At 31.9% G+C, this 14,913-nt stretch overlaps 2 protein-coding genes across 2 annotated transcripts in view; one reads left to right on the top strand and one right to left on the bottom strand.

Annotated features, from left to right (window-relative positions):
• LOC124367963 overlaps positions 1–6,139 on the top strand; it is a 443,446-nt gene extending 437,307 nt beyond the window's left edge. Inside the window, exon 4 of the mRNA XM_046825197.1 lies at positions 1,648–6,139. Within this exon, the coding sequence (XP_046681153.1) occupies positions 1,648–1,737 (90 nt within the window). The 3' untranslated portion in view covers positions 1,738–6,139. The remainder of the gene's footprint in view (positions 1–1,647) is intronic.
• Positions 6,140–9,396: 3,257 nt separating this feature from the next.
• Positions 9,397–14,913, bottom strand: part of LOC124367957 (proteoglycan 4) — a 167,946-nt gene continuing 162,429 nt past the window's right edge. Inside the window, exon 21 of the mRNA XM_046825190.1 lies at positions 9,397–13,183. Within this exon, the coding sequence (XP_046681146.1) occupies positions 12,750–13,183 (434 nt within the window). The 3' untranslated portion in view covers positions 9,397–12,749. The remainder of the gene's footprint in view (positions 13,184–14,913) is intronic.

The raw sequence follows: 14,913 nt of genomic DNA, 5'->3' as shown, positions 1-14,913 counted from the left end.
GAAGGTATGTACCTAATTTCCTGCCACTATCTTGTGTGGTTTTTGCTAGGTGTTGATAAGTTATTCAGTACAATTAATTTATATGGATGAATCTCGATAAACCAATTAGGTTATAAAGAATCAAATTCGATGTGATAAAATTAATTTTTTCTCTAAGATATTTCCAGTGTTATTGTGGAGTTTGTCTTGTGCTCCGATCAAGAAAATGTATCAACGAAAACCAATTTCGATCATAAAGCATCTTCTTTCGGCCCTTTTTATTTACCTTTGATCTAACCAAATTCGATTAATTTGATTATTATTCGATTATTATTTGTTATTCGATTATGTGCAAACATTCATGGCTTTGTACAATTAGGTGGTTTTTATAACAGCGTTTAATAGAATTTTCATTGCATTAGATAGTTTATTGATCATTGGTGCAATCTAAATTTAAAATTAGGCAATACCTTCTTCTATGCAATCTGCATTACACTACTGATCAAGCACTTTACAGTAAAAATGTTCTAAATTTTAAATGTAAACAAATGATGATGAACTTCAGCTGAAAGTATTAACAGCTGTTAAGTATCAGTTCACTTTGTATTACGTGTCTTATTGCAGTCTACCGGATTGAAGGTAAAACATTCAAAAATCGACAACAATTTATAAATAAAACATTCATTAAATAAACAATTTAAATTTGAGAGAGTTTTAAAGCTAAACCATTCTCGAATCCCCTTTAACACACACAAAACATTTTGTCAAAATCGGTCCAGTCGTTTAGGAGGAGTTCAGTGACATACACACGCACAAAAGAAATATATATATATATATAAAGATACATATTTCAAAACACAATTATACATTGATGTTACACTATTGTTAAATATTTATCACCATATTTGATTTTGGTAAGAAATTTATATCCAAAGGCAATGTAGGCAACACTAATTCGTCTAAAGGCACTCCATCATTAAAGGGAAGGGAACAGGAAGGGATAAATAAAATAACCAATGTTTTATAAAAATAATATTAACTATATACAATTGCTAACAAATATCAACATAACTTACATTAACATGACCATTAGACTGCTTTACACGATTATTCTTTACAAGATGTCAAATTTTGGCCAGATATAATTTGTTAAAATGTTTAAAATTTAATAAAGATTCATTTACAACTCTGTAACAAGCCTGTCTGAGGTTTATATTTAACTCGTATACTAAACAAACGAACATAACCTAAACTGGCCCGTATAGATAGGGATGTTGCGATATTATCGATATCAATATATATCGATATTATCGTTTCGATATTTTCTATATTGATATCGATATAAGTTATCCAATATTATCGTTATATCTGAAGAAATATACAAATATCGGGGTTTTGATATCATATTGAATGAAAAGTTGTAATTATTTATTATTACAAATAAATAATTATTATTGTGTTGGCTTTATTAGTTTTACAAAATCAAAACACAAACAACTTGCTTTGTTCAGTTGTTAAATGCAACGCCAGCAAAGAAATTAGCTTTGCAGATTAAGTAATCAGACGATGCTTGGTTCAGTTAAGCGTATATAATATAGTTGCTTTTTAAAATGTAACTGCCGTTCTTAAAACCGTTCTAAAATTGAGTAATATTTTTTGTAATTTCAGACGGGTTCTAGTGCAAACAGAGCTAGTGTCATTGTGATTACAACCGTAGCGGCCTTCGTCATATTCATGTCGTTCCCATTCAGACTCTGAAGTGGATAGTACACTTCTCAACATCATGTCCATTCCAATCAACTACAACCAGATGCAGTTATAATAGAATTTAAGTGACATCGTTCTTTCATACTTGAATAGATTTTAAATCTTCATTTACATTAGTACTTAGGCTGTATCAAATGCTTATGCATTACTGCACGCACATTTGCCGTCCATATCTGGTATAACATATTTTGTACAGTATTTTATACAATTGGTTTTTTTATAATTTTTACCTAGTGGTATTTTAACATAGTATCTCAATATAATTATAATGGATACAATTTGTTTTAACGGATAATATATTTTGCATTACTGCACATACATTTGCCGTCCATATCTAGTTTAAGTTTTTCTGTAGTATTTTTTACAATTAGGGTTTTTATATAACTTTTTGCTTTATGGTATTTTAAGTTAGTGTTTCAATATAATTGTTATATATTTAATTTAAAAGATACCATTAATGTCCGTCCATTAACCAAACAAATATGTCATTCGACTTGAAACACTCCATATAATTGAATGCATGGACATCAATTTAAAAATAATTGTTTAACATATTAATTATCTAATTTGAATATGTAAAATTTGAATTTTTACATATCTTACTGTAATTTTGTATCATGTTATTGTATTTCAGCAAAGTATCTCAGAATAATTTTGTACATTTTAGTGATAAGTTTTAATAGCCATTAATATCCGACAATTGACCAAACAAATACGTCCTCCTACAACCTGATACATTCTGTACAATTAAATGCGTAGTCCTTTAATTTAAAAATAATTTTTGAACAAACTAATTGTACAGTTTTAATATGTACAATTTGCATTTTTACATATCTCGACTGCAATTTTCGATGATGTTAATGTATTTTACCATAATATCTCAGAATAGTTACTGTATATCTTATTGATGAGTTCTACTTACCATTAATATCCATCCCTTGACCAAACAAATACATTCTCATACAACTTAAAACATTCTGTATAATTAATTGCGTGGGTCTAAATTTAAAAATAATTTCTGAACAAACTTGTACAGATAATTTGCAACAAATGATTTACATTTTTACATACCTTAACTGCAATTGTATTTTAGCATAGAATAATTATTGTATATTTTATTGATAAGTTTTACTTACCATTAATGTCCGTCCTTTGACGAAACATATACATTCTCATACAACTTGGAAATTGCGTACAATTAAATGCTTGGACCTAAATTCAAAAATAATTTTTGAATTGTACTGTTGTATATGTACAATTTGCATTTTTATATATCTTGGATGCGATTTTGGATGATGTATTTTAGTTTAAGATCTCAGAATAATTATTTTATGTTTTATTGATAAGTTTTACTAACCATTAATATCCGTCCATTTGCCACACCCAATATGGCCTTGTACTATTTGATCCATTTTATACATACATAGACCTATATGTAAAAATAATTTTCGGGCAAATTTATTTTACATGTCGCTGCTATTTCATTGCACATATGCAATTGCCCTAATGATATTTTTAGCAATATTTTTCCTCCAATATTTTTGTTTTGATGTTTACTTCCTTTTATTATTTTAATATTGTTTAATGTGACCAACACTTTATAAATATGGGTATGTTGTAATAATAAAATAGTAACAATAGCAAATATTAAAAAAAATATATCTTACTATTGAAGAAGTGTTTATTCTTAGACTTCTTAACATTTTCTACATAAAATTTTACTAAGATTATTTCATACAGTTTTAACAAAGAATAAAAAAACAAAGAAATACATATTTACTAACTTAAATTTACTTTCAGTACTCTCCTATTAAGATCAGTTTTATGTTTTTTATATTATTTATAAAGTTATATCTTACTATCCAAAACAATTGAATAAAAATCAGGTATCAAAACAGAATTTATATTTAAATAAAAATATTAATATCATTAAATTTTTCAGTGATTAATGTTGTTTTTAAATTAGTCACAGTGCACATGAAAGCTAAGGCGCAATGTTTAATTTTCAGTTTTGCAATCTATTTTTTATATTGATATAAAATAATATATGCCTCACTTGTATGCAAATTTTGTATGAAGTTATAAGTAACATCTTTTACCGTTGTATAATATAATGTGTTGTTTTTGTACTTTCAAAACTTAGTCCTTAGAAGGTACAAACGATCTTAGTTATTGAATCTCATGATAAAACCTTTTCACTGTTATTTCTGATATTAAAGGGACTTGTGGACTTGGAATCCCTACCATTTCACATTGACAGTGTAAGGGTCAATAAGGGCAAATTTTATACTAATTCTCACCTGCCCACATTGCAGCTGTCAGATATGTACATAGTGTGACTTACTGTAATTCTGCAACAGTCTGTGTGTAAATTGATGGTATTCATTTCATTTCTATTTCTAGTAAATGTTTACATTATAGATTTTATTATATCATGATACCTTATGCAGTAACGAAAGTTACTTACAGTCCAGTTGAAATGTTGTTTTGATACCTTTTTCAATAAAGTTGACTTGATAAAAGTCAATATTTGGCGCATTGTAGAACGTGATATTGTTGAATATCAATGGAGAAAGTTTGGAGTCTATTTGGAATTGAAATAGTTCTCTAACAATCTGTCAGATGGCAGCACGATGTATGGATAGGTCTATAAAATTCTAGTGGCGGCTTTTTGAATGAGTTGGTCTGTTTGTTTGGGGAAGAATAAATCTGATGTTAATACTTAGTATTTATTCATGATTGTTAGTTATTTACCAATACCGTTCAGTAACATTTTCAAAATTTTGGTTCAACATTGTAAACAAAACTTTTACTGAGAGTTTGTACGCAAGATTATGCAATACTAATTTCAAATCGTCAATACCCTAACTGTCGATTCTGATAAAAACTAGTTGTCATGTTGATATGATTTAAAATAAATTTCTTTCTGATTATTAAATAAATTTTTATTGCAACTTACTTGAGTATTTAAATATAACAAACAACACTGTTTCTGTAAATGAGCACTTAGTTTTCAGTAAATAAATGAAAATATAAATATAAATTTTACCTATTTACGTAAGTCACCGTAACAGTTGGTCAAGTAAACAGTTTAAGAACGTAATTAATTACTTGTTCATTTATAACAAAATCATTAATAAGTAAATAACAAAACAAATGGTGATGTTATTAACCCTTTAAGCGCGGTGCGATAATGTCAAAGCTTGTTATGCTGTTGTGGAAGTTGACGTAATGCCTCAGTTGTTTCAGGTCTTAATTTAATGTATAACGTTGATATATTGAAATTAATATTCTCAAACAATAAAAAAAACAAAGTACATTTATTTATCAAGCACTAGTGCTCATTTTTATTGCAGTGCGCCAAAACCTAAGAAGAAACAACCTCAGCTGAGATGTAAATTGTGATTTAATCAGATCTAATTTACAGTCTCTGATCAACTTTGATGCAGCTCATATAATGCATATATAGGCTCGGAAATGTAGAACATTGTTTTATTCATTATTAACATTTTGTTATGTTTTATTAACATTCTAGTAGTGCTGTTTATTGATTTGTTCATACTAGGTCAGGAATGGAATTTTTTTTCTGTTCCAATAGCAGTTGGTTTATGTACTTATATCAAGATTGAAAACAACCAAATACTGTACAGTGTTACGATATTAAACAATAAAGAAAACTGATTTATTGTGTTTATCAATAAAACGTGAAACTGTGGTTTCATGACTTGGTACGAATACGATAATAATTGGGATCATACTAATAAATATCATGGAAAATAATTGTACAGCCAACTATAATGTTGAGATTTATGTTTTGAATGGTATTGTGTAATTTTTATAGTTTTCTTTTCCAATTTTGCACCTTCAAGGGTATATTTAGAACAATATTGTCTCAAAGTACAAAATATCTTTTAAGGTAAAACATTCCACTTGTTTTCAGCATCAAATGCTTATGGTTAGTAAACAAATAGTTTTATTTGTTATTGTGATCAGATTTGTATAACGGTTATAAAATATTTTTGTATAAACTCAATTATTCTATTTTTGTTTATTTGTGTTATATATTAGAGTTCATTCATATTAGAATTCATTCGCACATTTTTTTTCATTTTGGGTCACAGTTTCTTTTGTCACTTCAAACATTCTCTGTTTGCTGTTTTGTACTGCAAACGTTAAAAACTAGCTTTCCAATTTTTGTATTTTTATATATTGTTTGTAATTATTATGTCTAGTTTTTTACAAAATAAACACAACTTCAGTTTAATACATCAGACAGAATGATCAAATGCCTTATATCTATAGTTAGGATTCAAAAAATAATATTGATATTAAGATTAAATTATGTTAATAATGCGTATTGTTCAGGAAATGTAATAAAGATGTCTATTTTGTACAATGTATTTACTTTCTCCCTTTTCTTTATCTGGTCGTCAGGAGGTTTTTAGGAAGGGAAGTTCCTAAATTGTCATGGCCTTATTGAGAGATTTTTATTGAGAGAGTAGCAAATACAATGTATCATCCAAAACATTAGCACTTGAGATGATTTGTGAAATGACAGAGGCATGCTGAAATTAATGCATTCAAATGCACATTTGTTGACTACTATTTACACATGTCCTAATTTTAAAAACGTATCAAAAAATAAGTTTGAGGTATAAAGACACTAAAAAAATGATTGGGCCCTAAATATCACAATATAACCTAAAGTACGTATTGTTTTGGGCATGTAACAAGAGTTAGAAGTATATTTTACAGAATAATTAGGTTGAAATGATGCTAAGATTGATAAAAAAATGTAAATGTTTAGGATTAAATAAATACCTGTTTTCTTTAGAAGATCATTCAAGTTGACGCAGAATTTATTTTTGGTGATTGGAAACATATTTTGGCCTGTTCAAACAAGAAAAATGAAAAAAAGTACCAAGATAATTTTGTGATGTTATAAAGCATAATGTAACTAATAATGTTTTTTAATGTTAGGGGGGTTTTCGGGGCCCCTCAGGCCCCATGGAGTCGGTGCCGTTGCTCTCAGCCATGTCAGTATCACCAAGTAAAACCGATCAAAGACAATCAAGTGTACTTTGTTTCCAACCGGTTCTACTGCAACAATATATACTTCTTCAACTTCTAAACCTTCTCAGAAGTTAGCTCCTCTGTTGCATTTTAGAGGATGTACATTTCAATCTATGCCACTGCTAAATTTCCTACTTTTAGGTATTGTTTACAATTTACGGTTTTGGGATGCTTTAGTTACCACCAGTTTACGCTTATTTTACATGAATTGCGTGCAATTCTCAACATGTCTTAACGATACTAACATGGAGTCTATAAAAACTCCAATTATTTGTTAGTCCTTTTCTAAGCACATGTAAATGTGTGGAATATACTTATCGTTTAAACTTAATGCCGGACAGATTAACCAATTTGAACCTGTTTTTAAATTTGTTCACTCGGACCACAATACAAGAATTACATCGGGATGTGGTTTAATTTTGCTTATGTTGAGCTTAGTAGGTTGACAATGTTTAGTTACCACTTTTTAGGTTATTTTATTTACATTTATGCTTAGCGTACAAAATACAATTTATGAGTGTTATATTTTGGATTGTCTGTAGGTACCTAATTCGGTTAATACGAGTATTTTATGAATGTTAAGTTCATTCATATCTTTTATTTCCCTATGGTATAAACCATAAAAAATGTCTATGTATAAACAAAGAAATTATTTAAATCCTGCATGTGTGATAAAGTCGGTGCGTGATTTTTCATACACAAGAGAAGTAACTGAAAAGGAGCTGCAATCTCCACAACTAGAAAACACGGCTTGGATCTGAATTTCCACTTCCACATCATCACTCAGCGCTCTATGAAACAAAGCCGACTTTGTTTACAATCTACTTCCAGATGACCTTAAAAAAGAATCCATGACTCCACTGAAAACCCGCCTCACCAACTCGCTGGGTAACGGATCCGATGGTCAGAGGAAGGTGGGTCCTGGCTTACCGTGGCCGGTATCTTAGGGTACAGGTCAAGGGGGTGGTCACCATGATGTTTCTTGTATTTCTGGTAGGTTGCCTATAGAACTGGTCTTTTGGTACCTTATCCCAGGCCCACCACGGTCTGGTTAATGGATCCGGAGGTTAGAGACAACAAAGAGGGGCTTTGACTTCCGTCTTCCGTTCAGATCACGGAATTGCAATCCAGGGTGTGAATTGGTGAGGAGAACATTTTGCTTGGTCGAAATGTTCCGATAATCTGCAGTACAAAGGGTACTATGGGAGGGGGCACGGCAAGGATCAGAGGAAGCTGAAACGACCTTCCATTAGTGATGGGGGAATCGAATACAGTGTATTCAAAAGCACCCTTGTATTCGAATACTTTTTCTAACAGACAAGTCTAGACTTGTCTTACTTCCTTCCCGTAATCCATTGTTTCTTGGTTATATGGAATTGCCCCGCCAAAAAGGTGGGAAAATCCTTTGCCTTTTTGTACCTCCTGCAAACATCATACCCATGATTTATGAACTGCAGAAAAAAAAAATATTTGTTGACCTTCTATTTCAGTCCTGTCTGAAAGATTTTTACAACTGCAGGTTTTGTCACCAATGATCGTAGACATATATTATATTGAAGCAAAAAACTTCAATCCTATTTTATTTTTACACAAAAACATAAGTTAAACATTCATTTTTGTCTTTATTGTTTAAAAATGTATTTATTAATTGAATATTTGTACAATTATACACTTTGTCAAGTTTGAAAGTTTTAATAACTTATTCAAGTGATGAATCTCCCCTTAATTATTCTTTTCATAGTCCAGATATATACATATATATTATTCTCTTTATTACTTACAAACGTGTTATCAATTGAATAAGTGTACAATTATAAATTTTTTCAAGTTTAAACATTTTGAATTACTTATTCCAGTGTATGAATCTACCCATAATTATTCTTTACATAGTCCAGATATATATATATTTTCATCTAAAACCCTCCAATGAATACATGTATATGAATACGAATACAGCTCTTGAATATTTTATTTGAATACTTTTAGTCGTAACAAATGAATACTGTAGGTTCGAATTCTGTTCTTTCAGAGAAGTTGTATTCATTTCAAAAGTATTCAAATTCATTCAGAGGTATTCGAATATGTGAATACCCGGGCTGTATTCAAATATTATTCAATTCTCACATCACTACCTTCCATTGAAATGGGGGCGTTGCCCTCCAGAAGATGACAGTGATGAGGATAAGGAACTTTGAGAAGCAGTGAAGAACCTATGCTAACATTAGGAAGGATGGAAGACAATGTTGGCTCAAGGAACTGACTAAGGAGGCCAAGCATATAGTCGGAGGTGGAGGTCGGATCCCAAAAGGAAACCCCAATAATCCGTGTCTCTCAACCTTAAGTGCAAATTGGCTTCTGATCAAGACTGTTTAAAACCATCTGGGTTTCAATTAAATATCATATTCCATCATAAATATAATACAATTACAGTATCATAAATCAATACAAAATATTTACCGTATCATAATATTTGATTTTGGTAAAATATGTTTGTTCGAAGGCAGTGGAGGTAAAACTAATTTGTCTAAAAGCACTCCATCATTAAAGGAAACAGGAAGGGATAAATAAAATAACCAATGTTTTATAAAATAATATTAACTATATACAATTGCTAACAAATATCAACATAACTTACATTAACATGACCATTAGACTGCTTTACACGATTATTCTTTACAAGATGTCAAATTTTTGCCAGATATAATTTGTAAAAATATGTTTAAAATTCAATAAAGATTCATTTACAACTCTGTAACAAGCCTGTCTGAGGTTTATATTTTAACTCGTATACTAAACAAACGAACATAACCTAAACTGGCCGTATAGGTGCTTTGTTATAAACACTCATTTCTTTACACAGAGTCCATTGGTAAAATTACAAAAATATTACACATTGATATATGCCACATTAGAAAATTAACTAATTATCTTGACAGTTCCGCTTTTGCAACCAACAATGTAAAACCTTAAATTCTTTGAAAGAATAAAATACAAATTTAGTAGTAGCCTAATTACTGTTACCGCCTGTTAATACATTTCAGTACAAAGACATCATTATTTGTCTAACAATAATGCCAAGAATGTCTACTAAAAGAGCATTACAAATTGTTGAAGGAGGAGTAACTTATTCTAATTATAGACTTATAAATGCATTGTTAATCTTACGTTTTATTATATATTCGTTTGAAATAAATGTCTAAACGAACCACTTTTGTGTAAAAAAAGTACAATTTCACACTACTGTAATTATAATAGTAAATTCAACGATAAGGTTCGCAAAATGGAAAGTGTTCCTTGCTTTCTTCTTCTCATGTTCAAGTAAGGTCTTCACGTTAGACTTTTCAGGGAAGTTTTTTGGTAAAAACTTTGCAACTTCAGAAAAAAAAAACAGTTAAACATTGGCTCAGTATAAAGATAGTACAGCTGTTGACAAAGGTAAATCTGTCCACGTAAAAAATATAAAGGTGTACCGACAATTCCAGCTAAAAACTCAGACTATATACAATATTAACGGAAATAAACCGTGCTTGTTGAGTCATAAACAGTGACGTAACGCTTACAAATTGTAATAATTACGATTGCAGTGTTGGGACGTCTAAGATGTTCATTGTGATCAGGTTATGTTCCCATAAGTTACTTCCTGTTTGAATTTCGTGTCTGTAAAAAGGATGAATGAAAAATGTACGTATATTTGCTTAAGTTTATGTTACTTGTTTATGTTTTTTTGTTGCAAAATATGTTGAGACGGTTCAGTAATTTTCCATACACGTTAAACTGGCAACAGTGTTTGGTGCGCGGTGTAGAGGGGGGTTAAAACGCAATAGCCACCATTGGACTACTTTCGTGCGGCCTACTTTAGTGTTATTAATTACTTTGTGTGTTTATTAAAATATTGCACATTTCCCCCCACAATCATCTTGAAGTACACACACTCAAATTATTGAAAATCGAATTACTACAGCTGTGGTATAAAAAGTAAACTAAACGCTGGGAAAACATTTATTATTTTAAAGAGACGTTTTTCGGCATTAAGCCATATTTAGTGTGCTTTAATCTCTAAAAGTGTACTACACTTGTATTTTACTAGAAATCAATTAATTTTTACCGCATTAAAATCCTAATATTTGTAGGCTACGTTAAATAAGGCATAACTCGAGATCGAAATAGTGATTGATAATATCAGAGGGCAGTTTTCGTTTTTTTAGCAGTTGGCTTCTTGAATGAAGGTAAACCACACATATAGGCAGGAGAATTTACTAAATTGTAAGAAGAAGAGAGTGAGACACAGAATATTGTAGTTGATGTATTTTTTTCACATTTCTTTAAGAGAATATTTATTTAAAATGATGTTCTTTCCTAAAAACTATGTATATTATACTGTTTACTACAAAAATAATTCAGTTAAGGAATCTGAATTATGAAGGTACGTAATAAGTTCAGATCTTCCAGTTTTTCCAAATTGTTTTTAGGGATGAGTTTTACCAAAATGTTTCCTCGTGATAACCCTTATTAAATTTGTTATATATAGGGCAAAAACTAACCATTTTTATAGGGGATTATATTTTTCACAACTATACTTTTTAATAATATATACATCATAATTCATTCTTCTGTGATATTCCTTAATACTACTAACCTTTTTTGCGTAACATTTTCACACTATGATATTATCTCTACTCGTATATTGCACTCTAACATCTTATTATGTGCTTTGCAGAAAATTACATGATTGGTGTTATAAGTGTTCTAGTCGTGGGCGAATCTTGGAAAATAATGATTGCTTTGGAGAATAGCGTAAACTTTACAAGAAAGGGGCGAATCTGTGATAATGCATCACTTTATCTCTTTTAGGAATGCACACTATTCATTAGAGCTATAATATTTGAAGAATTAGACACGTATCTGCCATAAGTAAGTAGTTGAAATCAATGTAATATTATATGCATTCTGATTTGAGGGTATGTTTTTGAGTTATCCAATGAGTATAGAAACTTAGGATAAGTAACAAAATTATTAACATATAACATTTGATGTGAGATCATGTTAAGCATAATGTTATTTATTCTTCAGTTAAAATCAGATGATATGCTACTTTCTATATAATCATCAAGGTCATTGAATCATCAAAATTGATCTCAAGCACACTTGAAGTGTCTTATTATAAATGAGAAACTTAATCATTGGAGTAAAGTGTACTGAAATATTTTAAAAACCCGAAATTATATGTAATTAAAGATACCATCAACAACTTGACCATTAGGATCAAGGTTTTTCGATGCAGTATTTTGGGAAAATGAGGCAAAGATTTATATCTTCATGGAACACTTGGTGAGATAGTTGGATTCTCTCTACAACACTGTACTTTTTGTATCAGCCTAAGCTTTTACACTGTAAATTAAACATTTGTTAAGTTGACTACAATATGCCACCTATAGTATTCCAATCATTCTTGTGAAGAATTTGTATAAGGTTAGGGTTTTGTGCATGTAAAAGTCATGATCTTTGTTTGGGGTAGCCTAAAGACAAAAGTAATGACAAGCTGTTGCCACTTTAGTAGGAATTTAGGGTTAGAAAGAGAGACAATGTCCTCAAAGGACTGTCCGGGGCAAATCGCCCCTTTCTTGGTCTCCAAGATCCGCCCACGCCCAACAGTCTCTAGAAACTGCAGTCCTCTGGTCCCTCAGGTCACGGGTGAGTACAGAGCTGAGCAATGGAACAATCCCCCTCACACCAACCTGCTTTGCTCGGGCAAAGTTGGTCTACTCGTGGATCAGTGCACAACCTTGTGGAGTACCATATTCATAAGGGAGTTTTTTCAAAATTTACAGATACTCAATTGACTAAGTCTAATTTTTGGGAGGAATCACTGAGTAGTCGGTTTGGACACTTCACGGGAGCAAGGGGTTGGCGCGAGGCTGCCTCCGATTGTCTCATTCCTTACAGCCAAGACCTGCCGACCAGTTGCAGATTCCGCCGATCGGGTCGAAGCTGAGACCCCGCGGACAGGTGTACTCCCAGCCGAGCAGGTGGCCGTTCTCCATCTTCGCGCAGGAGATGAACTGCTTGCACGCGAACGGGTGCGGGAAGTTGCCGATGTCAAGGCACTCGATGTAGCCGTCGTTGTGTATCCGAACCTTGCCGCTGAGCGGGATGTCGACGGGCTCCGCGTAGTAGTCCTCATAATCGGGCGCCAAATCGTCGTACGGCTTGTGTTTGGAGATGTACTGCGACTTAGGAGCCGCTGTGGTGACCTTGGAGAAGGGGCGGGGCGGACCTCGCCTTACCGGTGGTGGAGGGGATGGTGGGGGTCGAGTAGTGGTCCGCAACGGTTGCCTTCGGGTGGTTGATACTATTACTGGAGCAACTGTGACAACAGATCATACGGAATATAGGCTCCATGTTTTAAATTTTGAAAGACAAAAATGTCTTAGACCCTTGAATATTTATTAGCATTGGACAACTAGAAACTGCAGGAAATATAACTATACCTTCTTTTCACTGTTGATTTTCTTAGAAAAAATCCTTGCAGAGATGATGTTAAAAACCTCATTGGTACTACATCAGTTAAACAAATCAATCCAGAATTAAAATAATGTAAGGCATTCATGTATCCTACGCTCATTGGTTAAATACTATCTACTGCAAAGTTCCTGTCAGTAAACCTTCCTATCCTGTAGAGTCATGCATTAAATTATACTTTCTAGGTGATATTTTGGAATCTAAGTAATATATGCCCAGGTTTGGCAATAAATATTTACATTTCCTGGTTTAAAAGTAACTTGAGTCCTTGTACGGACAAGTCTATACTTTAAAACAACTTACTTAAGTATAAGCAAGTCAAGTCAAGTTACTTTAAGTTTGTTTTTAGTTTTGTTCAAGTTAGAGCTTACATAAGACTGTGTATATTGATTATGATTTGTCATCTTGATTGCTAAGTACTTGATTTGTTGAATTACTTTTGTAAAAATGGTGGAACCGTTGAAATAAATAAATAAATAAATAAATAAATAAATAAATAAAAAGTCGACAAGAGAAGTTATGGTTAGTAGTAAGGCAGACCCATTGTACCACTTGATAGGTATATCCCAAAGTCTTAATTTATTAAACGTATTCCTTGTTCAGATCATGAGTGGAAATGGGAAACTACCAAAATTGCTTGGCGTAGAATATTACCTTATAGTTTTTATTGAAAATAAGTCATGATATTGAACCATTTTAAATCATTCAGAACAATTCCTAGATATCCATTTCAAAGCAACCTACTTAATAGCCATTCTTTTATTTACAGTATACATCATTATGTAAATAAAGTGGAAATGGTAAGTGAAGAAAGGGATAGTGATTGCCACTGTGATCTTTTAAGCTCTCAACATAAACAGTTCCTTTGTAAAGTATGTAGCATCACTATAAATGTGATTTAGTTATCCTTAAGCCTGACTAGAAGTGAATTCCCAGAATGTTCAAAGATATGTCCTGTTAAAATTTATTGCAAAATAAAGGTTATAATAATAGGACTTTCATTGACAAGTAAAATGTAGCTCTCACTTGTGATAAGAAAACCTTCTCGGGATATTCACCAGGGAACGTCTCTAAATGAGTATCTCATAGATAATGTAAGATTTAAAGAAGCCACAATATATTGCTTTTGTTGCTACTGGTATAACTACGCGTACAATATTGATCTTATTCTGCGTATAGAGATCAGCATTCTTGAGTTTATACCAAAATACTTTTCTTGTGAAACCTCCAGGGAAAACAGTAATCCAATATCAGCTCTTCGGACGAACGTGACTCCAGATTGCTGAAGTCAAGTATGTGACAGCGTCAGATTCCTGACGCTTCACTAAGAGGAAGGTAATACTCCAGCAGGGATCACTTCTGGCTGGTTTATACCTTCCAGTTGAACCTACACTGGGCACAGCAAAAACCGGTGTGTCACTTAAATCTGGGCAACCTTATGGATGCCACAAATGTTGAGATACTGGGGTACAAGGGTAATTCAACAGGTCTAGTCTACTGCGGGAGATGACTGTTGGAGTTGGTGGGGTTCGTTCCCTAATTATCAGATGTTCTTCCTAGCCTCAACAAGAGTGT

Source organism: Homalodisca vitripennis, chromosome 8, assembly GCF_021130785.1.
Source record: "Homalodisca vitripennis isolate AUS2020 chromosome 8, UT_GWSS_2.1, whole genome shotgun sequence".
Classification (NCBI taxonomy): domain Eukaryota; kingdom Metazoa; phylum Arthropoda; class Insecta; order Hemiptera; family Cicadellidae; genus Homalodisca; species Homalodisca vitripennis.
Note: the sequence above shows the minus strand (reverse complement) of the source record. Positions and strands in the feature narration are given on the sequence as shown.